General features: G+C 42.6%; 1 protein-coding gene across 1 annotated transcript in view; it reads right to left on the bottom strand.

Moving 5' to 3' along the window:
* FCHSD1 (FCH and double SH3 domains 1) overlaps positions 1–23,145 on the bottom strand; it is a 113,826-nt gene extending 90,681 nt beyond the window's left edge. The window contains exons 1-3 of the mRNA XM_075856213.1: positions 23,046–23,145; positions 19,163–19,260; positions 1,925–1,970 (exon numbers count right to left, since the gene is read on the bottom strand). Of these exons, the coding sequence (XP_075712328.1) occupies positions 1,925–1,970; positions 19,163–19,260; positions 23,046–23,066 (165 nt within the window). The 5' untranslated portion in view covers positions 23,067–23,145. The remainder of the gene's footprint in view (positions 1–1,924; positions 1,971–19,162; positions 19,261–23,045) is intronic.
* Positions 23,146–24,616: the final 1,471 nt, after the last annotated feature.

The following is a 24,616-nucleotide window of genomic DNA, read 5'->3' as shown; positions in this document are numbered from 1 at the left end:
GGTGACAGGTTCCCTTTAAGGTTTAAAATTCTGTGCTGAATTATTTCTTAATTATCTTTATAGTAGTCAGAGCTCCCAAATTTCCAGCACAGAAATAGATTTTAAAAAAAAGATAACATGCTGGCTGCCTTTAGCCGCCACTAGTGGGAGCTTATGAGCGCAGGGGATTTGTATTTGATTTGTGAAATTCCCAGATACTAAACAGTCTGGTTCCCGTTATAAGAAATTAATTTGTGTAATGCTGGCGGCGGGTCCCGCTCCTGCCGGTGGTCTCCACCGCTGGGTCTCTTAACTTCCTCAGCGAAAAATTCAAAATACACTCATCCAATCCCTGTTGCTCCAAGGACTACTTAAGGCACCTTCACGGTCCACCTGGTGCTGAGCAATTTTGGAACAACCTTGTTTGTATCCTGCAAAGGTACCTGTATGCATCTGTCTTCAGTACGCTATTGCTATCTGTACTCAGCCTGTATCCAGTCATCCGCCACCAGGCTGTATCCAGTCATCCACCACCAGCCTCTATCCAGTCATCCGCCACCAGCTTGTATCCCATTATCTGCTGTCAACCAGTATCCTGCTGTCCGTCGTCTGCCAGTGTCCAACTACCTGCTTGTGTCCAGCTGTCCGCTATCTGCCTGTCTCCAGTTACCTGCTGTCCACCAGTGTCCAGTTACCTGCAGTTAACCTTCATCGAGCTACCTACTGTCAGTCTGCATCCGGTCATCAGCATCAAGCCTGAGGCTGCCACCCTTTAAGGTACCATCTACCAGAGCCTGTTTCTAGTCTGCTTGGCCAGCAGCTACTCCACTGGGACCACCTCAAGAGGTAGCCTTCCCTGCAGCGAAGACCAGATCCCTACATAGAGGTTAAAGGATGAAGACCGGGGAGGCTACTTAGACAACTCCCTTAGATGTGGAGTAGCCAAGTGGGTCCAAAAGCTGCTGCTCATAACAATTCAGCAGAAAATTTTAGACCTATTCAGATTAGAAAAAGATGTGTGCAACTTATGATCTTTCATTTTTTAACTGTAATGTACTGATATATCACTATATACCAGCATGTTATGCATGAGCATAAAAGTATGAACAAGCATTTCTTATGGTATACCTAGAGTATGCCCTAACCAGTATGATCACAGGACAGCTCCAGGTAGTTTGAATACAAGGGTAAACCTCAGAAATTGATTAGATGTCGTGATCGGAATAGTGAGCCCCATCCCATTCCACCTAGGAACATGCCAAAAAAAGGATGTATACTCAAATACCTTTAATTTAACATGCTAGCAGGTATGTCTAAGAGGATAAAAAATGTCTGGGATTGGAGGTTACTCGGATGCTGGAAGGGAGTTCGAGCCTAGATCTGTCAATCATATATATGACCATTTGCTTTAAGTGACTTGAAACTGCGACGCATATGCACTTACATCAAATTTTTTTTTTACTTCGAGTAGAATAGGATTTTAGAAAGCCATTAAACCATCCCCATCCTGACAACATAATATCCTGCAATTCAGCGTAGTGGATATTCTATTCTATCACTATTTACATGCTGTCATGCTATGATTTTAGCAGTAATAGTGAATGTTAGTGGTATTATTTTAACAGGTCAGATGAATCCCTCACAATCCTTTTGTAGGTGATCATTTTGGCCATTATTTTCTGCTGTACTAAACCCCTCTATAAAAGGCTGTGTTCACACATTAAGTTTTTTGCTCGAAACTGCAAGAAAACTGCACAATTTTGACAAAGTTTCGCTGCAGGTCACGGCAAGAACCTTAGAATTCCCTAATAGGATATTAATTTGTGTGTAAGTAACAACATTATGAATCTAATTTGTCGTCATTGTCAACACTGGGAATACGTTTTTTCTATGCATCACGGTTTGTAATACCCCCAAAATGAATACAGAAGTCACCCCATCTTACCTGACCATACTCCTTTTCAATGGCTGCACGCTGCTTGCAGAAGGACCTAGCAAACAAAAGGAGATTAGGAGATTTATGTGAACACTCAGTTGTAAAGGGTCTTAAAGGGAGAAAGGAGGACAACTAATTCAGGGAATTCTAAATACGTAAAGGCGAACCTCACATTTTACTGGTTAGTATGTAAATAGTAGTCACACATAGTGGGTTCTTTTAAAGAAATGAATCGACATGAATGTAAAGTGTTAAACAAAGTAATTAAAGGGGTTGTCCAGGATTAGAAAAAACATGGCTGTTTTCTTTCAATAACAGCACCACACCTGCTCGCATGGGGCATGGCTGAAAGTTCATGGAGGGGAACGTGTGACTCATGAGCGCCGTGGCCAGCCAGTCACTTTACTCTGTAAATCAGTTCCTACCTGCATTAGATGGTGACCAAACATAATGCTAAAGCAACTAAGCTCCCCTCGGCTTCCCAGTCTCCTCAGCCCACCCTGCACGCTTTTGTATCCTCCATCATTGCGCCACAGCACCTGCCCAGAGGATCACAGCATCCAGCCCCCTCCACCCGTGGGGTGAGATACCGTACCTCTCCTCCACTGCTATCGAAGACCTATCTCACGGCCCCTCCAGCTTCAGCCAGTCGGCTCTGCTTGGTGGTTCCCCCAAATATCAGTGTCCGAACATGATGCCTACTCTTGCCATCTATGGATGTAGAGGGTCCCAATCCTCTTTCTGCTGCTCGCACGTCATCTCCTCGAGAACTGGTATTCCCTGAACGGCCTGCGGCTGGCCTACCTCAATGTTGGCAAGGAACCCATTTCCTTCTGGGATCTCAAAACTCTATTCCAACATTTCCTCCAGGCAATGGTCCACCTTGTCCACCGACCCACAGACTTCCTTTAACCTGGGCCCACACCTGGCAATTGGTGGGCACATATAAAAACAATCTGCCTACTAAAGAGGACTTCCACAGCCTTATTATTGAAGTCAAAGAGATTTGCCACACAGAAACTTCTCATGATATTAAAAACTAAGCCCAGTGGATAGATGTTCTAGAAGATCAAAACGTCGCCCATGCGTCTACAGCTCCTACGTGGCTCACTATGTGTTTCATGAAATGCAGACTACCTTCCTCGGACAGATTCCCCTACCATTTGAACAGGTGGTGGTGGAGAAGCACAACCAAGCGACCAAGGTCTCTCTTACACAAGATGTAGTATCTTTCTCAAATCGAGAGCCTGCCGATACGCAAGGTCATCGAAAAACTGATTTGTGGGCTACCCACAATGTAGACAGAGCTGCAGTAGAAGAGGCATTATCCCACTAGTGTTTTGTGATCTTTGGTGATGCAACCTGTGTCGCAGTCAAAGTTGCAGCATTAGATTCATGAATCAGGAAGGGAAGCTCAGAATGAACAGTTCTCATAGCACACCAAGGAGGGAAATTTATCAGTGCAATTACTCCAATTTTACGGTGTAACTGAATTGAAAAAAAAAAATTGCATTCAGCACCATGGCCAAATTCCCATTGCGTCCAGCTTTCAAAACGTAATCCCTGTGACCGATTCACTATAGTTTTCCATTACCATTCTATTCGGAAAAGTGTCAATGAACAATGTCAGGTACAATAGTATTCCTCAACGATGCATGCTACACCATGAGTATACATTTACCTACTATAAAGTCGTACGCTGGTGTTAGTAATAGAGCCTCAAAGGGTCACAGGTATGAATGGGTCTGGATTCCCACAACAGCAACCAACTTTCCAAACTGCCCTGGAAAAAACTTTAACATGGATTCTGACTGGTCTCTATGGACACCATGTAAAGTTTACTGTCTGACACAAGATACAGGAAGCCCAGACCTTCTTAAGCTACAAAGAAATGACAACGCCACTAATTACATTATATATAATGTGTCAGAACTTGTCCCGCATACAGGTATTAAAAGGCAGAATAAATTAACCATTTAACTGTGCCCTGAAAACTAGTGTCGCAACAGACAAAGCTTTCTCCAAAGAAGCTCGGAAGAGGTATGGATTGTGATCACGAGGATGTATGTATAGGAGACATATACAGTACTGTGTCTACTGTGCCAAGGACAACTCTGTGCTATATGGAGGGATCAATGTCTGCGCTCACCCAATGTGTATTTACACAAATACTCCTCACCAATATTCCCCTATTCCAAAAGGAAAAAAAACAAAAACTATAAACTTACAAATATATTCCTATCCGCTTAGTCAGCGCAGAATTTATTTCCTTTTAGAGCAGCAGTTCATAGTTCAGTATTCATGATCAGTTTTATAGATAATTTTCCCCCTTGAAATAAAAAAAGCTGCATATATAAAATAATACCACAAAGTTTACAAAGAATACTACTATATATAGTGCCCCCATAACATTGCCATATATTGCCCAATACTCACAGAGTGGCAAAATAATACCGCTATACATTGACACGTATAGCGTCCACATAATCCATATACAACCCACGCTGTACAGATATATATATATATACACACACACGTATGTATATGTACTACATACATACATATATACATACAGAGCATGAGATCGAGAAGACTGCTCAACTGTGATCTAACAGCCACATAGTTCTTCTTATGGTTGGGTACACTGCTCAGTGGAAATAAGCGCTCTGTATTTCCACTGTACTTTTAGGTTGCTCCTTGTAGGTTTTGTCCAGGAGGCAATTGCCCAGTTTTCCAACCCATAAAACTGTCCCTAGACTGTCCCTGCATGAACTATGTGCCCAGTGTTCGAAACACTGCCTTCATAGACCCCACTTACTAATAAATATTGTTCGTCGGGTCTCCGTCACAGTTTCCGTCATTTTGAAAGCTAGAATAGCACAGCATGCGGTTGTGATGGAAACCTTAACGAAACCCCTGACAGAAAGAATTTTTTTTCCCATAAGGAAGAAAGTCGAAAAAAGGTTCCTCGGCACATGCATAAAATTTGAGAAAAAGCTTTATTCGTGCATCACATTAAAATCCAGGGAGAGAACAGGTTAGGCATGCAAAAGCTTATGCGTTTCGAACAAGACTGTTCTTACTCATATCATACGTAACAAATTCAATGCATGTGTTTTAAAATCATAATCAACCAATCCTGACAGCTCTCCTAATATAGCTCCACGTAAATGCCGAAATACACGCAGGTTTCAGGTGTTAGAAAGCAATAGTTTTAATTTAATGTTTTTTTCCATCAAGTTTTCATTACTTTTTAAAGGTCAAAATAGGGTAGCATGCTGCGTTATTCTATCAAGCAAAAAAAAAAAAAAAAAAAACGGAAAAAAAATAAGTGGACACCTTTACGGAGCCATTATTATAAGTCAATGGAGCTGAAAAACAAAGGATCCTAACTGATCATAATGTAATAGTTATATCCATCACGGATCCTATAAACACGAAAACCATGACCAGTGTGAACAGAGCCTAACAAAGTTTGAGAGCGGGATGTCTGTCTTGACCATAATTTGGCGTAATTACTACAAGAAGTTATAGGTTACAATGAGAAGTCTGTAAAGGTCAATATCATAACTTAAAAGACTAAGTGCTTTGCATGGCTAAATAAAGAAATTCTGTCAAAATCAACTACACTGTCTGGGCCCGACAGACTAACTGGAACTAAAAAGGTAGAGGTCAGTAGACGAAATTCTGTATATAGGAAGAGAAAAAAAAAAATTATTATCAATTTACAACTGTATCCGACTTCCACTGATCTGCTTCAGTTGTGACAGAACGTCTGAGATGAAGCCTCCAGCCTTCAGATTAATAACCTGCTGACTCTACGACTCCGTCGTCCCACAACTGCTGCACATCCATAAAAATAGAACCGGCATCACAGAAATCCACCTTACCTGGCACTGGACTATTTTTAACTTGCTTTTAGCTCCAGTAATTGTGTCCATTACGTCCAAACTACAAAGGATGCATATGCCACAAACAGATTGTCTGCTTCTATAAAGTAAATCAGCGCTGGCTGTTTCTCTCCTCCCCTCAGCTTGTAAAATGCAAGCTTTGGTCATTATGTATTATAATGCAATAGAGGGTCAGCTCATAGGGCAAGGATATTCTGTAGTAAGTCATATTACCTGTCAAGCGTGTTTAATATAAAGATGGAGTACAATTCGGCTACATTCACAACCACACAAAAATAATGAATGCAAAATGTAGCCATAATAAGTCAACTGATACAAAGTAAAACTCCAATAGTCTGACCCTCAATGGTTCAAAAACCCGACTGGCCCAACACCTGATATAGGGCATTCAAAAATATACATTTCCAGTGTGGTGTCCCATAGAGGACAAGAGGGCTTCTTGAAATTCAGGACTAGGTTTTGAAAATGTAAAAGGACTATCAGTGATAGATCTAGCATATAACTCCTATCCCCTAGTGGGGATGACCATAAGGGTATGTTCACACGGCCAAATTTCAGACGTATACGAGGCGTATTATGCCTCGTTTTACGTCTGAAAATACGGCTCCAATACGTCGGCAAACATCTGCCCATTCATTTGAATGGGTTTGCCGACGTACTGTGCAGACGACCTGTTATTTACGCGTCGTCGTTTGACAGCTGTCAAACGACGACGCGTAAAAATACAGCCTCGTCAAAAGAAGTGCAGGACACTTCTTTCAGACGTTTTTGGAGCTGTTTTCTCATAGACTCCAATGAAAACCGCCCCAAAAACGGACGTAAAAAACGCCGCGAAAAACGCCACGAAAAATGCGAGTTGGTAAAAAAACGTCTGAAAAGCAGGGTCTGTTTTCCCTTGAAAACAGCTCTGGATTTTCAGACGTTTTGGTTGACTACGTGTGAACATACCCTAACATAGCAAAGAGGCCTGCCTGTGCAGTTTCTATGGAGCCCATAGAGAGGGGTGTCCCATTAATGGTATGAACTATAGGGGTTTCCTTCTCTACAAGCGCCACAATGTTAGACAACAAATGTTGGCCCATATTATTGAGGGATGACAGTGTGTTGAAGTGGCATGAACCAGAACAAGAAGAGGGCTCCAGTTTCTTTGTTTTTCTGCTATAATCCTCTACGTAAGCCCCTGGCGGACAACTTTCATACATACAGATTAAATTCACGGAGAGATAGTTAACCAGAGTATGTTTTTTTTGCGTGTGGCAGGAAACTAGAGAAACTCTACAAATATGGTGACAATATAAAGACAACACGCAAAAGATGTCCCAGCTGTAGCTGAACTCATGGTCACAGTGAAGTAGTGAAACGCTGCTAGACAAAGAGTTACTATGTCTATTGACTTCTTTCTGCATACCATAATATGTGGTCATCAATATCATGCTTAAAATAAGTTCTATGCCCACCTTTGCAACTAAGTTAACAGACAAACTCTGTAGTCCGAACTGAAGTTCTACTCTCCTAACGGCTCCCTACTTCTAGCGAATCTACCAAATGCACGTTTGCAAAAAGTAGGGCACAGATGGAAGAAGTTATGACTGTGGGATCAGACTACACAGGGTCTGTTTGTTGTCTGTTACCATGGAGACACACATAGCTGTAGAAACAAAAGCAATTAGAAAGTGGATTAATTTTTCATTTAGATGCATTGGGACAATAAAAAAAAGCTTGGTTGTGAAGGTGAACATGGCTTTAAAAAAAAAAACAATACTTGGGATTTAACATGAATCAAACCTTGCGGTTTTGCAAATGGGTCATCCCTGTTTCTTTGTCAAGGTATGCTGACCATTTGTTAGTCACGCAAAGAAAATCACCATCTTTAGGCTATGTGCACACACACTAATTACGTCCGTAATTGACGGACGTATTTCGGCCGCAAGTAGTGGACCGAACTCAGTGCAGGGAGCCGGGCTCCTAGCATCATAGTTATGTACGATGCTAGGAGTCCCTGCCTCTCCGTGGAACTACTGTCCCGTACTGAAAACACGATTACAGTACGGGACAGTTGTCCTGCAGAGAGGCAGGGACTCCTAGCATCGTACATAAGTATGATGCTAGGAGCCCGGCTCCCTTGCACTGTGTTCGGTCCACTACTTGCGGCCGAAATACGTCCGTCAATTACGGACGTAATTAGTGTGTGTGTGCACATACCCTTACCTTAACAAGCTACTCGCCAAATCTCAGCTTCCTGGACACGGATGAGTGTAACTTGGAGTGGGGGTTGGTTTGGCTGCAGTTAGACCTGAATTTCACAATTTGAGTGGCGTAAAGCTTTATTTAGGCTGTTCCTACTTAATATCATTATAGAAGGCAAAGTTCACATTCTGTTTGATGTTCGGCAGAATTCTTTGTCAAGGGATTAGGTAACGTGCTAGAAGTCAAAGATCAGAAAACCACAAGTGCAATATCACCTGGTCTAAACAACTACATCACTTATAAAGATGTGCAATTTTCAGGCAGGAAGTATAAACAGGAACATACATTACCCCAAAACACAACACAAAAAAAGAAACAAAAAAAGACAACTTCCCTGCGGCTTCCATGCTACCTGTCAGCAGTCAACTACAGTCTGTGCCCTGGAGTCCATTGACACAACTCTGATGATGGGTTTTTGCGGCAATCACTTCCGAAATTCCTTTAACTGTTTATGATATTGTGAGCCTTAAGGGAATTTCCGGGATTTCGAGGGAGTGGTGAAAAATTCTGAAAGTAAGTATATTGCGAACTTTATTTTATTATGTGTTACTTTATTTGTATTTATTTTTCATCCCTGGAAAACTCCTTTAAGGCACAAGGGATTGATGTGATACACATCCTAAATACAGCCGAATAGCGCACTATAGAAACATATGGGCCCATACTCTATTCTAATACTACTATTCTAATCTACGCTCTGAATTTACATGTGAGCACATGGAGTTTTTTTCTCTGCATCAAACAATATGTGAGGAAAAAATAAATAAATATGTGTCGTGCAGCATTGCATGCCATATTACGGAGGTTTTCTCCCCCACAAGCATTACTTTTTTTTAACCGTTACCTTGTCAAAGAAAAAAGGTATTCTAAGCTGAATCCCATTCATTTCTATGGATGCAATCTGAAATATTTAATTTTACACCTTGCTGCTAAAAAAACAGGTATGTACTTATTCCAAAAAAATCTATGGGATTAAAAAGCACATCTGTTCAAAAACAGGAACAAAAATATCAGTGTAGACAGAGCCTTACCACATTGTTTGCTCTTGTAAATATAGCCAGGCGCAAAAAAATAACCAAAGGCAAGGGCCCTTTTACACTACGTTTATTGGCAGAGTGATACACTTAGACAAACATACTGTGATCAGTACCAAATCTACACTTCAGGAGCCTTTAGACACAAATAAACTTGCGCCCCATTAATTATGTCAGACCTTAAAAGGGGTTTTCCGCTTTGGACAATCCCTACTTGTAAAGGGCCTTTTACACCGGCCGACAAAGTGAGCGACGATCAACGAGACATCGTTGATCGGCGCTCGTTTTCTCCTTTCACACGGAGCTATGGATGGGGACGAGCGGTCGTTACTCTGATCGCTCATCCCCATACATTATCATGTCCGCAGCACGTCTCCCTGTTTACACAGGGAGATGTGCTGCCGAAAACGATAATCTTTTAGTTTTTTAAAACTATACGACCAGCAGATGATCGAGTGTTTGCTCGTTCATCTGCTGATCGCTGCCCTGTTTATACAGGGCAATTATCGGCAACAAGCGTTACATGAACGCTCGTCTGGACAATAATCGCCCAGTGTAAAAGGGCCTTTAGAAGGGTCTCCTGCCAATAAGCGGATGATAAAATGTCTCCCTGCTGAGACCCCAAACAAAGAGACGTAATGTCTAGGAAAAACTGGCAGTAAGTGTTCAATTTCCCTGCAGCACCACCACAGGGGAAATTAAGTATTACACAGTGCACAATCATATCATTGGGTTGTTTGTGTAACACAGGACATGACCGTCTCTCACTCTGGAGGACCGCTCTTTGTACCAAACTGTTCTCCACTCCGGCCAAGAGATGAGGATCCTGAATGGGGGACTTCACTTATTAATTCATAATTCTGTAACAGAGTGTATGAAAATAGGTTTCTAGGTCTTTAAAAAGTTTGTCTGCTCCAAGAAATTAAATAGTACATTACGGCGCAAAACATCTAGCACCCACAGCAGACTTCCCCTTGTCCCTTCCTGGGTGTCATCCTTTCAATCCCATAGCACGACGTGTGTAATAAATATACATATATACACTACCGTTCAAAAGTTTAGAAATTTCATTATTTTGGAAAGAAAAGCACAGTTTTTTTCAAAGAAGATAACATTACATTTATCAGAAATACACTCTATACATTGTTAATGTGCTAAATGACTATTCTAGCTGCAAACGTCTGGTTTTTAATGCAATATCTACATAGGTGTATAGAGGCCCATTTCCAGCAACCATCACTCCAGTGTTCTAATGGTACATTGTGTTTGCTAACTGTGTTAGAAGGCTAATGGATGATTAGAAAACACTTGAAAAACCTTGTGCAATTATGTTAGCACCGCTGTAAACCGTTTTGCTGTTTAGAGGAGCTATAAAACTGACCTTCCTTTGAGCTAGTTGAGAATCTGGAGCATTACATTTGTGGGTCCGATTAAACTCTCCAAATGGCTAGAAAAAGAGAGCTTTCATGTGAAACTCGACAGTCTATTCTTGTTCTTAGAAATGAAGGCTATTCCATGCGAGAAATTGCCAAGAAACTGAAGATTTCCTACAACGGTGTGTACTACTCCCTTCAGAGGACAGCACAAACAGGCTCTAACCAGAGTAGAAAGAGAAGTGGGAGGCCCCGCTGCACAACTGAGCAACAAGACAAGGACATTAGAGTCTCTAGTTTGAGAAATAGACGCCTCACAGGTCCTCAACTGGCAGCGTCATTAAATAGTACCTGCAAAACGCCAGTGTCAATGTCTACAGTGAAGAGGCGACTACGGGATGCTGGCCTTCAGGGCAGAGTGGCAAAGAAAAAGCCATATCTGAGACTGGCTAATAAAAGGAAAAGATTAATATGGGCAAAAGCACACAGACATTGGACAGAGGAAGATTGGAAACAAGTGTCATGGACAGACAAATCGAAGTTTGAGGTGTTTGGATCACACAGAAGAACATTTGTGAGACGCAGAACAACTGAAAAGATGCTGGAAGAGTGCCTGACGCCATCTGTCAAGCATGGTGGAGGTAATGTGATGGTCTGGGGTTGCTTTGGTGTATATTTGAACGGTAGTTCAGCGGAAACCCTTCCTCAGGGTAACCCTAGGTAAACCAGGACCTGACTGATGTATCTATAGGTTTCCAAGGGGCAAACATGTACATTTGACAAATAAGAATCTGATCGCTTTTCTTTTTGCGGTTTAGAGTAAAACATACTCTGCTATGTATAATTATTTTTTTTTACAATTCAAGTCAATGGCAGACTTATGCACTATGGTTTCATGCATTTTTTTGCAAACCGTTGAATGCCAATAAAATACTAATGTTGTGACCCTGTATGTGAAGAACAGGTCACTGGGAATTGACGTCTCAATCTTCGTCTAAGACTTTCACTGCAACGGCAGAGTTTATGAATAAATGATCACACGGATGATTCATTTAGACAGAAAATGTCCTCTTTACCTTGACATTACACGAACACCAACCAATGACTCCTGGGTGATGTGAACTCTAATCCATCTTTGAAGCAGAACCGTCTAATGCAGCGGTCACACCAGTGCAGAGATATGGGAATCTCCTGTCTCAGTGTCGTCTTTTTTCTGCTCTTTTTTTTTACGCCTAAACGACATGGTCAAGTTCTTCTAATGTAATAATGCCACTGAAATCACTGGCCTGTATTCAGAAATAATTATATTTTCTGGTGAAAAATGAAGTGCACATGTGGTTTTGGTTTTCTCATAGACTATAATTGAACGCTTGGAAAGAACAAGCGATCATGGATGATTTTTAGTAGCGTAATCCTGAGAAGTTTCACATAGTAAAAACAACTTGTGATGGTTAGGGGGGGATTTACACGAGCGTTTGCGTTTTTCGCACGCAAAAAAACGCAGCGTTTTGCGTGCGCAAAAGGCACTTAACAGCTCCGTGTGTCATGTTCATATGGTGCGCGGCTGCGTGCTTTTCATGCAGCCGCCATCATTATGAAACTCAGTTTGGATGTTTGTAAACAGAAAAGCACGTGGTGCTTCCGTGTGGTGACCGCGATTTTCACGCACCCATTGACTTCAATGGGTGCGTGATGCACGAAAAACGCAGAAATATAGGACCTGTCGTGATTTTTACGCAGCGGACTCACGCTGCGCAAAACTCACGGACAGTCTGACCTGCCCCATAGACTAGAATAGGTCTGTGCGACCCGCGTGAAAAACACACGGGTGGCACGGACGTATTACACGTTCCTGTAAATCCGCCCTTATGCAAACTTTTGGGGACAGATTAGCCACATTAGGGATTTTTGATATGCTGATTTGGGGTAATATGTATTTAGATGAAGAACGGGGATGGAGGGGGGGGCCTAATCTGTCATGCTTTGTACTGTAGTCACGTCCGGCTTCCTTCTACTCGTGGTTTGTTTGCGGAGCAGTTAGTGCCGTAATTCAGTTACCAGACAGACTATAGTTAAAGGAGCATTTTATCTATTGGTAGGGTAGGACATAAAATGTCTGATAGGTGTGGGTACCTCTTATTTAGTGCATCATGGTGAATAATCATATAATTCAAAACAACGTATTTATGCACGGTAGCATTGTTTTACATTATAGTAATTCTTCCGTGTGTACATCCGGAGTCTAGTCTATGTACGGTTAGGCCATGTTCACACAGGGCGGATATGTTGCGTAAAAGTATACAAGGTTTCGGTCCTGGAACCCGCAGGGAATTCCGCCAAAAAACCTGCACCAAATTATGGTGCAGTTTTTCGGACAGAATGTCCGCTGTGGAAAACAGCGGTTAAAAAAAAAAGTTTATACTTCACCCCGGTCTCCATTGTCATAGCGACGCTTTCTCACATTCTCGTCCAGACCGGCCTCCAGGGACGACGCTGTAGCCCGTGTGACCGCGGCAGCCTGAAGATTGACTGCAGCAGTCACATGGGATGAAACATCCTCCCAGGAGCCCGGACCGCATAGAAGAGAAGAAAGTGTCGCTATGACAATGGCCAGGGGGCAAGTATAAACCTTTTGCTTTCAATGGGCAGATGTTTGTCAACGCTATCGAGGCGCATTTTTCGGACGTAATTCGGGGCAAAAACGGCCGAATTACGTCCGTAATTAGTGTGTGTGTGAACATATCCTTAGAATCGCTGCTTTTCTATTGCGGGTTTTTCCTCATGGATTGCGAGCTTGCGTCCTTTTGGCCAAAATGATCACTAATACCCCAGGTATTTTTCATTACTACTTATATTCGCTTCTCTTGGACACAGCCGGGTCTTTGATGCTGGGAGAGCATGGTGTGTTGTTGTTTGGCAAAGCAAGCAGGGTAGCCCGCTCTATGAATTATCAAGGCGTCACAAATAGGCTTCTACCTGGCTATACACGTTGTGTCTCATGACTTACACACTATCCCTCCATGTTTCACTCACTTGCACCCCATTATCCATTTATTTCTATTGAGGCACTTCACTCATTACTGCCACCTATATTTCACTTATAGTATTACACTTGCACACACACTATTCATTTTTTATTTCTTACTACACATCCCATGCACGACACACCACTCCCCTCAAGACTAGTGGGAGTGGCTATTATTATTTAAAGCACCTGCTCACTCCATCAGCGTTTCTGACCTGGCTGTGTCCATTTGTAAGTATGGCCTGTTTCTGTGTTTTTGTATATGTCCCTGTGTTTTTATCGGTTTTGTATAATCTTAACCCGTTAGTGACCGCCAATACGCCTTTTCACTACGGCCACTAACGGTCCTTACTCTGATGCATACACCTTTTCACGGCGCTGCATCAGAATAAATCTGCGGCGCCGGGAGCAGTTAAAACTCCGTTCTCAGCTACTGGAGCTCCCTGTTCTCAGCTCTTGGAATGCGACGATGGAGAAACTTAAAAAATAGCTGGTCATCAAGGTTTAAAATAGGCAGGTCACTAAGAGTTTAAACTGAAATCACTGCAAATAATATACTCATGCTTGACTAAAAAGACTAGATAAAGAGTGGTATTTTTAGCCCTTGTTCACATGGCGTTTGACGCATTTTACGTGCTGAAAAATGCGTATGAAACGCATGCTTTGAGCTGCCCATTGACATCAATGGAAAAACGCATTGCAGTGCATACGACACGTTTGTTTTCTGCGCGCGTGTTTTTTTTTTAAAAACTCGTCGTGTAAAAAAAAAAAAAAAAAGCATCAGGTCTCAGCGCCGAAAATGCACCTAATTCCCAGTCAATGGGAGTCCTAATTAAGCCCCCAAACACATGCCGAAAACAAGTCAAGTTTCTTGTAGTTTAAAAAGCGCTTTGCAAAAAGCCGCTAGCGTTTTTTGACGCGTTTACACATCGCTTTTTTTTTTTGCGCTGTGTGAACAAGTCCTTACGCTGCTGAAAAACATGGACACACATACAACTTCTACAAGAAGGCCTGTCTTTTTTTTTTTTTTTTTTATGTATTCCCTACAACACTATTGATCTATGTGCCGATACGTTAAGTAATGTTTGGGGTTTAACCCCTTGGTGACCACCAATACGTCTTTTCACTACGGTCATTAAGCGGCCTTATGTCTGTTCTTCCAGGCCGGCCTCCTGGGATGACGTTTAATTCCATGCATCTGCTCCATCCAATCACAGGCTGCTGCGGTCACCTAGGCTGCAGTGTCCTCCCAGAAAGACGGACTGCACTACAACGGACGGACTGCACTACAACGGACGGACACATGACTACAGCCTGGGGCAAGTATGAAGGTTTTTTGTTTTTTTAGTGCTGCTTTCCGCAGTGGACATTATGTTAAAAAAAACTGTTCCACAATGTGGTGTGGTTTTTCGGATGGAATGTGGTGCAGGTTCTAGGTTGGATAAGCTGCGTAGTTTTACACAGCATATCCGACCCAAGGGAACCCGGCCTAACAGTCGTATCAGCATCCCCAACATCTACCATCAGTGTCCCTCTCTATATTATTATAAACATGTACCGGGCCACCCTGAGCATGCATGTTTATGAGGGAGCCGAAGGATATTACGGTTTGCCCAAAAAAATGTGTTCATATTGACTCAAACTGCTTCAAATCCAAATCAAAGTTTCTTTAATAGGCTTTTCGGCTTCATGCACACGACCGTGCCCGTAATCACAGTCCGTGATTACGGGCACAGCCAGCCGGCCAGTCACCCGCATTTGTGGGCCGTAATCCCATTATAAAGTGTGGGAGCATGGTCCATAAAAGAAAAAAAATAGGACATGTCCTATTTTATACGGAAGCTTTCTACGGCCCGGACACCTTCCTATAAATATACGGGAAGGCGTCCGTGGGCCATAGAAATTAATTGAATTGTATTTTGATCCGCAATTACGAACCAAAAATGACGGTCGTGTGCATGGGACCTAGTAGTAGGTTCACATCCAGTGACTTGACCTTAAAGTGTAGCTGAACGTTTGACAATCTTCTGACATGTCATAGGGACATGTCAGAAGTTTCTATTGGTGGGGGTCCGAGCACTGAGACGCCCACCAATCGCTAGAACGAAGCAGCTGAAGCGCTCGGGTGAGCGCTCAGCCGCTTCGTGTCTGTTCGGCTTGTTCCGGAAATAAATGTATCGGAGTATGGGCTCATAGACTTTCTTGGTTGCCCTGACAACCAAGAGATTGCTCCCTAATATATGATGTAGTCTGTCAAAAGACAGCAGACTACAGACTGTCGCAGTTTGTATGTTGATGGTTGCGTTTCAAGGAAAAGATGGGAATTTCTGCATCCTACAATCCTGAATCAGTTTATAACTTGCTGCTAAATTTCTCTAAAAAATCTATACGATGCAATTATCGTTAAATCAATGTCCTACCATACAGTATGAATGAAACCTAACATTGAAGTGCCCCTTTAAGAGCTTATATCGAATGCTGTAATAACAAATATTGCTGTGCCAAATTAATATAAAACGGGACTACTGCTTTAAATGTGCTGCTATGCACCCACACAATAAGAAAAAAAACTAACTTGCAAAGTTTATTTAGCTTCCCACTGAAAGGAAGTGAATGAACGACTAAAGTATGCTCCATAGAGAGCGCGGCTTCCTTCTATTCAGGAGATCTCATCTTATGTCAGACCTGCTATTATAAGCCTTACCTGTCTGCTGCAAAGTGATCGAGGAGGATGAAGAGCTCAACCATGCCCAGTCACCTAGTACTTAAGCACTATACTAGTCCTTAATGAATTAGATCATCAAAAAGTTAATTTCAGTAATTCAATTCAAAAAGTGAAGCTCCTATATTCTATAGATTCATTACACACAGAGTGATCCATTTCCAGCATTTTTTTCTTTTAATGTTGATGATTATGGTAACAGTTAATGAAAATTTAGTCTCTCAGAAAATTTTAATATTATTAGCCCAATTGCAACGATTTTTAATACCGAAATGTTGGCCTACTGAAAAGTATGCAGAGTATCTGCCCTCAATACTTGGTCAGGGCTCCTTTTGCATGAATTACTGCATGGAGGTGATCAGCCTGTGGTGCTGCGGAGGTGTTATGGAGGCCCAGGTTGCCTTGATAGTGACCTTCAGCTCGTCTGCATTGTTGGGTCTGTTGTCTCATCTTTCTCTTGACATTACCCTATAGATTCTCTATGGGGTTTAGGTCAGGCGAGTTTGCTGGCCAATCAAGCGCAGTGATACTGTGGTTATTACACCAGGTATTGGCAGTGCGGGCAGGTGCCAAGTCCTGCTGGAAAATGAAATCAGCATCTCCATAAAGCTTGTCAGCAGAGGGAAGCATGAAGTGCTCAAAAACGTCCTGGTAGACGGCTGCATTTACTCTGGACTTGATATAACACAGTGGACCAACACCAGCAGATGACATGGCCCCCAAACCATCGCTGACTGTGGAAACTTCACACTGGACCGCAAGCAACTTGGATTGATGCCTCCTTAGTCCAGGTAAGACGCTTCTGACATGGTCTCTGGGTCATGAATGGCTTGACACAAGGAATGCGACAGTTGTAGGCCATTTCCTGGATACCTCTGTGTGTGTGTGGTGGCTCTTGAAGCACGGACTACAGCCACAGTCCACTCCAATCTACCCCAGATTCTTGAATGGCCTTTTCTTGACAATCCTTTCAGGGCTGTGGTTATCCCTGTTGCTTGTGCACCTTTTTCTACCACATTTTTTCCTTTCTCTAAACTTTCCATTAATATGCTTGGATACAGCACTCTGTGAACAGCCAGCTTCTTTAGCAATGTCCTTTTGTGGCTTATCCTCCTTGTGGAGGTGTCAATGACTGTCTTCTGGACAACTGTCAAGTCAGCAGTCGTCCCCATGATTGTGTAGCCTGCTGAACCAGACTATTGGACCATTTAAAGGCTTAGGCTGGATTCACACGAGCATGTTCGGTCCGTAAAGGACGGAACGTATTTTGGCCGCAAGTCCCGGACCGAACACACTGCAGGGAGCCGGGCTCCTAGCATCATAGTTATGTACGATGCTAGGAGTCCCTGCCTCGCTGCGGGGCAAATGTCCGGTACTGTAATCATGTTTTCAGTACGGGACAGTAGTTCCACGGAGAGGCAGGGACTCCTAGCGTCGTACATAACTATGATGCTAGGAGCCCGGCTCCCTGCACTGTGTTCGGTCCGGGACTTGCAGCTGAAATACGTTCCGTCCTTTACGGACCGAAATGCTCGTGTGAATCCAGCCTTAGGAAACCTTGCAGTTGTTTTGTGCGGATTTGCTGATTACAGTGTGACATCATGTGTCTACAATCTTGAACTTTTACCCAATATTCTCATTTTCTCAGACTCTAAATTTGGGGTTTTCATTAACTGTTGGAAATAGATCACTTTGTGTGTAATGAATCTATATAATATATGAGTTTCACTTTTTGAATTGAATTACTGAAATTAACTTTTTGATGATATTCTAATTCATTGAGAAGGACTAGTATAGTATTTCCTATGATATACTTCAGCACTTTATACTACATTCACCAAATATACCAGGTCATTTTACCATCTCCCTAGAGTAGGTTACAATCACAAGAAAGCACCTGCTAAGGAACTATAAGGATCAGTTCACACTGAGTTTTTTGGCACTGATTTTGATGCGGATACTGAGTCACAATGAGCACCAAAAAAACGTCCCAAATCGCCCCTGTCAATAGGAGGTGGAGGTGTTTTCTTTCCCTGGCGGCTTTCGACCGCTTGTGAAAAAAAAAAAAAAAGAAGCATGTTCTTTCTTCCAGCGGGTTCCACCTCTGACCTCCCATTAAAATCAATGGGAGGAAAAAAATGCAGTGAAGAACTCGGAAAGAAAAGCACTAAAACAACACTGGCAGTTCAAAATGCTCCTGCAGGAATTTTGAGGCAGATTTTTTCTGTCTGCAAAAAAACTCTGTGTTCACACTGAGTTTTTTGACACGTTCTATGACGTGGAAACCACGTCGGAAAACGCACAAACGGCCGAAAACACGTACCATTGATTTCAATGGGAGGCGGAGGCGTTTTTTTCCCCAGGAGCGGTAAAACCAGCTCGCGGGAAAGAGTAGCGACATGCCCTATCTTCGGGCGTTTACGTCTTTGACCTCCCTTTGACATCAATGTGAGGTAGCAAAAGCGTTTTTCGCGTAGTTTTTGCCCGCGGCGCTCAATGGGGAAAAACGCCGAAATGGTGTGAAGGCAGATCAAATTTTCAGCCTGCAAAAAACTCAGTGTGAACATACCCTAAGAAAACTGGAGAAGCAGAAGAAGTGATCTTACATTTTCTTCAATGCCAGCAACATTTTTTTAGGCCACCTTAACAGAAAAAAATATTGCCTAAAAAAAATCCATTATTCCGGCATCCAATAATCCAGAAACTCTTTTAAATCGCACTTGTTTACAACACAGAACTGTGTGATAATCTTTAGATGTTAAAAAAAAAAAGCCAGAAGACTGAGCAGATATTTAGTGTCAGTATTTTTGTCTGCCTTCAATTTTTTGTAACATACGAACAATCCAGAAAATCCGAAATGATTATTGTAGTACAAGTACGGACCCTCACATCACGGATTTATCTGGCAGGACTTTATATCATCAGCGCTCCTCACCTGATGTCTTCCAGGAGTTCAGTGTCTTGCTGCTGCTTGTTCTGCAAACTTGATAGTTGCTCCACAAATCGAACCTTCACCTCCTGTGTAACTTTCACCTGAGCACCCACAAAAAAAAAAAAAAAGTTTTTTTTATTATTTGAGCAAAGAGTAGGCCTTGTTCTAACCTAGAAATCTATTGCAGACAGAGGCTTTAAAGGGGTTCTCCAGGTGTTTAAAGTTTATTGTCTATTAGGATATGTCCTAAAAAATTAGATCGCAGGGGTCCAACTCCCGGCCCCCCCCACCGATTAGCTGACTGTAGGGGCCGTATCTTCTTCACAGGATACAGGCCATGCGCCGTACACATCCATAGTGGCAGTAGCTGGGATTGCATCTCAGTCCTATTCACTTGAATAGGACCAGAACTGCAATCCCAGTCTAAGCCGCTGCAGAAATGTACGGCGCTGTGCCTGTAAACCGTGAAGAGAACATGGCGACGAACGCCACGCCCCATCATTTAGCTGATCAGTGGATAGGTCATTGATATAAAAGCCCCGAAGAACCCCTCTAAAGGAGTCTTCCCACAAATGATACTTATCACCTATCCAGAGGATAGTTGATAAATGTGTAAATCGCTATGGGTCCCAGCAGACCAATACAACTGAGCGCTGTACTTGGTTATGTTAGTCAGTCCCAGTTAAATGTACGATTGACCTCGGCTCCAAACTCCTCCTCATCGCGGTCATAGAGTGAGAAGGAATGGAGGACTTGGGACCTCTGTTTTAGTGACCTGTGGGGCCCCCAGCGATCATACATTTATCACTTATCCTGTACATAGGTGACAAATGTAATTTGAGGGAAAACCCCTTTAAGCCATGAATGTATAATCTGTAGGTGTCCGATCCCTGGCCCACCCATCGACCAGCAGAACAAAAGGGCCACACTTGCTGAAGTACCACAACCCTTTATTTAGCTCCGTACATATGAGTCTGGTTTACCCTGGTACTGCAGCTTAGCAAATGAAGGGCTGGGCTGCAGTACCGGGAACAGGCATCCTCGCACATATGGCATTGTGCCTTGATAAACCGAGAAAGCTAGTCCCTACGTTCTACTGATAGTAGGGATCACGGGTGTCAGATCAGCACTGATCATACATCCTAAGGAAATGCCATCAATTGAAGATGTCTGACAACCCCTTCAAGGAATTACATAACCAGAAATTCTACAGTGTACTTGAATGATTTAAAAAACTCTTCTCTAACAAGCAGGTATGAGAGGAAAAGCACCTGTTAAGACCGGACTACTTTAAAAAGGACTTTGAGGAATTTTATTGGAAGGAATATAATGCAGTTATCAGAACCGAAAATAAGCAAAAATCCAATTTATTACCACACATGAGGTCAGTAGGATCCAGGCGAAATTCATGAAAGACTCTGGTCTGTGCTGCTGTATCAGTGCCTGTATTCTGCTGACAGTGCCTGTATTCTGCTGACAGTGCCTGCATTCTGCTGACAGTGCCTGCATTCTGCTGACAGTGCCTGCATTCTGATGACAGTGCCTGCATTCTGATGACAGTGCCTGCATTCTGATGACAGTGCCTGCATTCTGATGACAGTGCCTGCATTCTGATGACAGTGCCTGCATTCTGATGACAGTGCCTGCATTCTGATGACAGTGCCTGTATTCTGATGACAGTGCCTGTATTCTGATGACAGTGCCTGTATTCTGATGACAGTGCCTGCAGGGACGTAGCAGGGAACTTGATTTCTCCACAGTCCGACTGGCGAACAGACCGGTTATAATGCAATTTCTAACCATAATAAAGCATCTTTAAACTGGAAATACACTAATATGATCGGCAATTTTCCTTTTCTGACCGCTGTTACCTCATACCCTGCTGCGTTCCTATATATTACACAACAAACACCCGACTGATGTAACGGTCTCACTCACTGTGTATGTTACTGGTCTGAGACAAAAAAAGCTGGAAAGAAAGATGATCATTTCTATTTGCAGGGAATCCGGGATTTGTGTCTAGACTGAAGCGACACATAGAACAGAGTTAACACCTCGCTTTATAATCATGCTATATATAGACAGTATAGATATGGCGATCCAACGGTCCCAGATTTACTTGATTTCAAGTATTGTCCCGGCTGGCCTTCTGGTAGGTGGCAGTGCTTATCGCTGCTATCAGGCCATCGTCCTGGTGTAATAATATACAATGAGGGGCAGGTGGCATGTGTGGCAGTGCCGTCCTCTCAGGCGACACGGAGTACAGCTGTTGTTTGAGGTAGAAAGACACCTGGAAACTTGGGGTATCCGTCAATCTGCCATAAGAGACATAACAGAGCCCCTGATTTTACATGAGGGGGGCTGTGCTTGTTTGCTTATGCTCATCCATATTGCCTAATCAAAAAATAATAATGCATGTGTGACTGTGTCTGGCGTTTATGGCTTTTTTTTTTTTTTAGAATACATCATGTATTGAATCTTGGACTCATAGGATTTGCAATATGAAAAACACCACCACTAAAAACGTGTGTAAAAACGCAGTATTTTTATTTAAAAATGCCACACAAAACGTAAGGCTGGACTCACACACAGCGTTTTTAATGGCATTAGTTGCTGCTTTTTCTTAGCGCAGCCCGATGTTACATTAAAGTCTATAGTAAAAAATAAAATGCACTACACAAAACTACACTGGCATGTTTGCGGCATTAAGGCATAGTTCTAGGTATGGCGATTTTTCAGCCGTTTTTCCCATAGGCTTTTATTTAGGACTTCAAAAACACCAGAAATAAGAATGTACAAAAGGACACTAAATGAAAAAACGCCACCAAATATGCCACACGTTGCATATTCGTTGCAGTTTTTCCATCCGGAAATTTCCAAAGTCTTTTCGCAACATAAATGGACTTGCTGCAGATTAAGAATCCGCACCACAGGTCAATTTCCATAACGTAATTCTGCACGGAAAATCCGCAGCATTTACAGTAGCAGCAAAGTGTATGCGTTTTAAAAAATCTCATGCCCACGCTGCTTTTTTTCCCGCAGCAAAAACTTTCAAAAATTGACCAGCAATGCGGATTTTAAACCCGCAGCATGTCCACTTATGCTGCGTTTCCGTTGTTTTCCTGTTGCGGGTTTCCCTACTGAATTCAATAGGGATGTAAAACCCGCAACAAATAGTCAAAAAAAATTGCAAGTCGGAAAAAGTGTTTGCTCCTGTGTCCGGCACGATAATGTGGTGCGTTTTTTTGGGCTCTAAGTCAGATACGCTGCGAAGTTTTACGCAGTGTATCCGACCCGTGGGAATCCGGCCTTAAAGTGACTTCATCTAAAACAAGCAGCTTACAGATCTATTAGTACCTTCTTATACACAGTGGCACGGAGCCTATACGGCAGCATACGGAGGACTATGTCCATGAAATAATACCTCCGCACATACATAGTCCGATGGAACATGCCACCATTTTTTGTCTGTTTGATTCATCCAAAATCCACAAAAAAATACTAAACCTCTGTACACCTCCATATAAAACATGGTTGATAGCGCCAGCGATGCCATCTGCAGCCCAGCCGTCCCGGATTCACACAGTGCCCAATAGGTTGGCTATGTTACTACACACCAGATTGCCTGGTTTTATTATAGGAATGGGGGGGGGGGGGGGTGAATGATCAGGGTGTAAGATCAGGACATGAAGTTATTATTTTACTGGGTTTCCTGACTAGTCGCATGTAAACAAGGAATCATGAAGCAGCAGCTACAAAATACAGCCCTGGACTCCAAAGGTGACAGTCATTATAGTTACAGGTGACAGCTGCAGGGCATCCCCAGTGACATGACCCCCAGTGACCTGTCCCCCGATGCCCCTGCACACAGGCAGCTCATACTCACTTTCCTTGGAGGAGGCTGCATCCTGGCATCTGCTCCAGGCTCTGCTGTGTTGACAGGACAAGGTAGAGAAGCCCGGAACTCAATTCACCTCTGCCAGCTCCCCGCCCCATCCCAGCTCACCCCACCCACACTGGGTATCACATTGTCCAAACCCCGCCCCACACGGAGCGCATACCACGCCCCTTTATTATATTCAAGTCCTGTTACCACGCCCTCTCATTTACTCAAGCAGCTCAGCTTCTCAGAGAACTCGCTCATTTTTTGTCAGTCGGAGCCCCTTGTATTTACTAGGACACAGCGCCACCTTGTGTTATAAGTGCAAAGCTGCAGGCGCTGAATATTCCTGTACTGTTTGTTTATTTTACCTATGGGTTTGTGTTCAGCTTCACAGTATTCCTGCAGTCTGTGTATAATAGGCAAAGGAAAGTTAAGATTTGAGTCAGACTCTTACCCTATATATGCATACCTCCCAAAAGAGCAAGCTTTTGACCTGCCCCCATCCCCTCATCAAAAGGTTGTCTATTAACCCCATTAACCCCTTCTCTCTTTGACCAATTTTGACCTTTCTGACAGAGCCTCATTTTTCAAATCTGATATGTTTCACTTTATGTGTTAATAACTTCGGAATGCTTTAACCTATCCAAGCAATTCTGAGATTGTTTTCTCGTGACACATTGGACTTTATGTTACTGGCAAAAATTGCTAGATACATTCTGGATTTAATTGTGAAAAACGCCAAAATGTAGCGAAAAATTACGAAAATTAGAATTTTTCTAAATTTAAATGTATCTGCTTGTAAGACAGGCAGTTATACCACACAAAATAGTTGCTAATTAACATCCCCCATATGTCTACATTAGATTGACATTGTTTTTTGAACATCCTTTTATTTTTCTAGGATGTTACACGGCTTAGAACTTTAGCAGCAATTTCTCACATTTTCAAGAAAATTTCAAAAGGCTATTTTTACAGGGGCCAGTTCAGTTGTGAAGTGGCTTTGAGGGCCTTATATATTAGAAACCCCCAAGAAGTCACCCCATTTTAAAAACTTCACCTCTCAAAGTATTCAAAACAGCATTTAGAAAGTTTCTTAACCCTTTAGACGCTTCACAGAAATTAAACCAAAGTAGAGGAGAAATGTACAAATTTCATTTTTTGTTGCAGAAATTCATTTTGAATCCATTTTTTTTGTAACACAAAGTTTTACCAGAGAAACGCAACTCAATATTTATTGCCCACGTTCTGCAGTTTTAGGAAATATCCCACATGTGGCCCTAGTGTGGTAATGGACTGCAGCACCGGCCTCAGAAGTAAAGGAGCACCTAGAGGATATTTGGCCTCCTTTTTATTAGAATATATTTTAGGCACCATGTCAGGTTTGAAGGGCTCTTGCGGTGCCAAAACAGTGAAAATCCCCCCAAAAGTGGCCCCATTTGGGAAACTACACCCCTTGAGGAAATCATCTAGGGGTATAGTGAGCATTTTGACCCCACAGGTTTATTGCAGAAATTATTGGAAGTAAGCCGTAAAAACTAAAATCTACATTTAAAAAAAAAAAAATTTGGTTTAGC

Source organism: Rhinoderma darwinii, chromosome 3 (assembly GCF_050947455.1).
Source record: "Rhinoderma darwinii isolate aRhiDar2 chromosome 3, aRhiDar2.hap1, whole genome shotgun sequence".
Lineage (NCBI taxonomy): Eukaryota > Metazoa > Chordata > Amphibia > Anura > Rhinodermatidae > Rhinoderma > Rhinoderma darwinii.
Note: the sequence above shows the minus strand (reverse complement) of the source record. Positions and strands in the feature narration are given on the sequence as shown.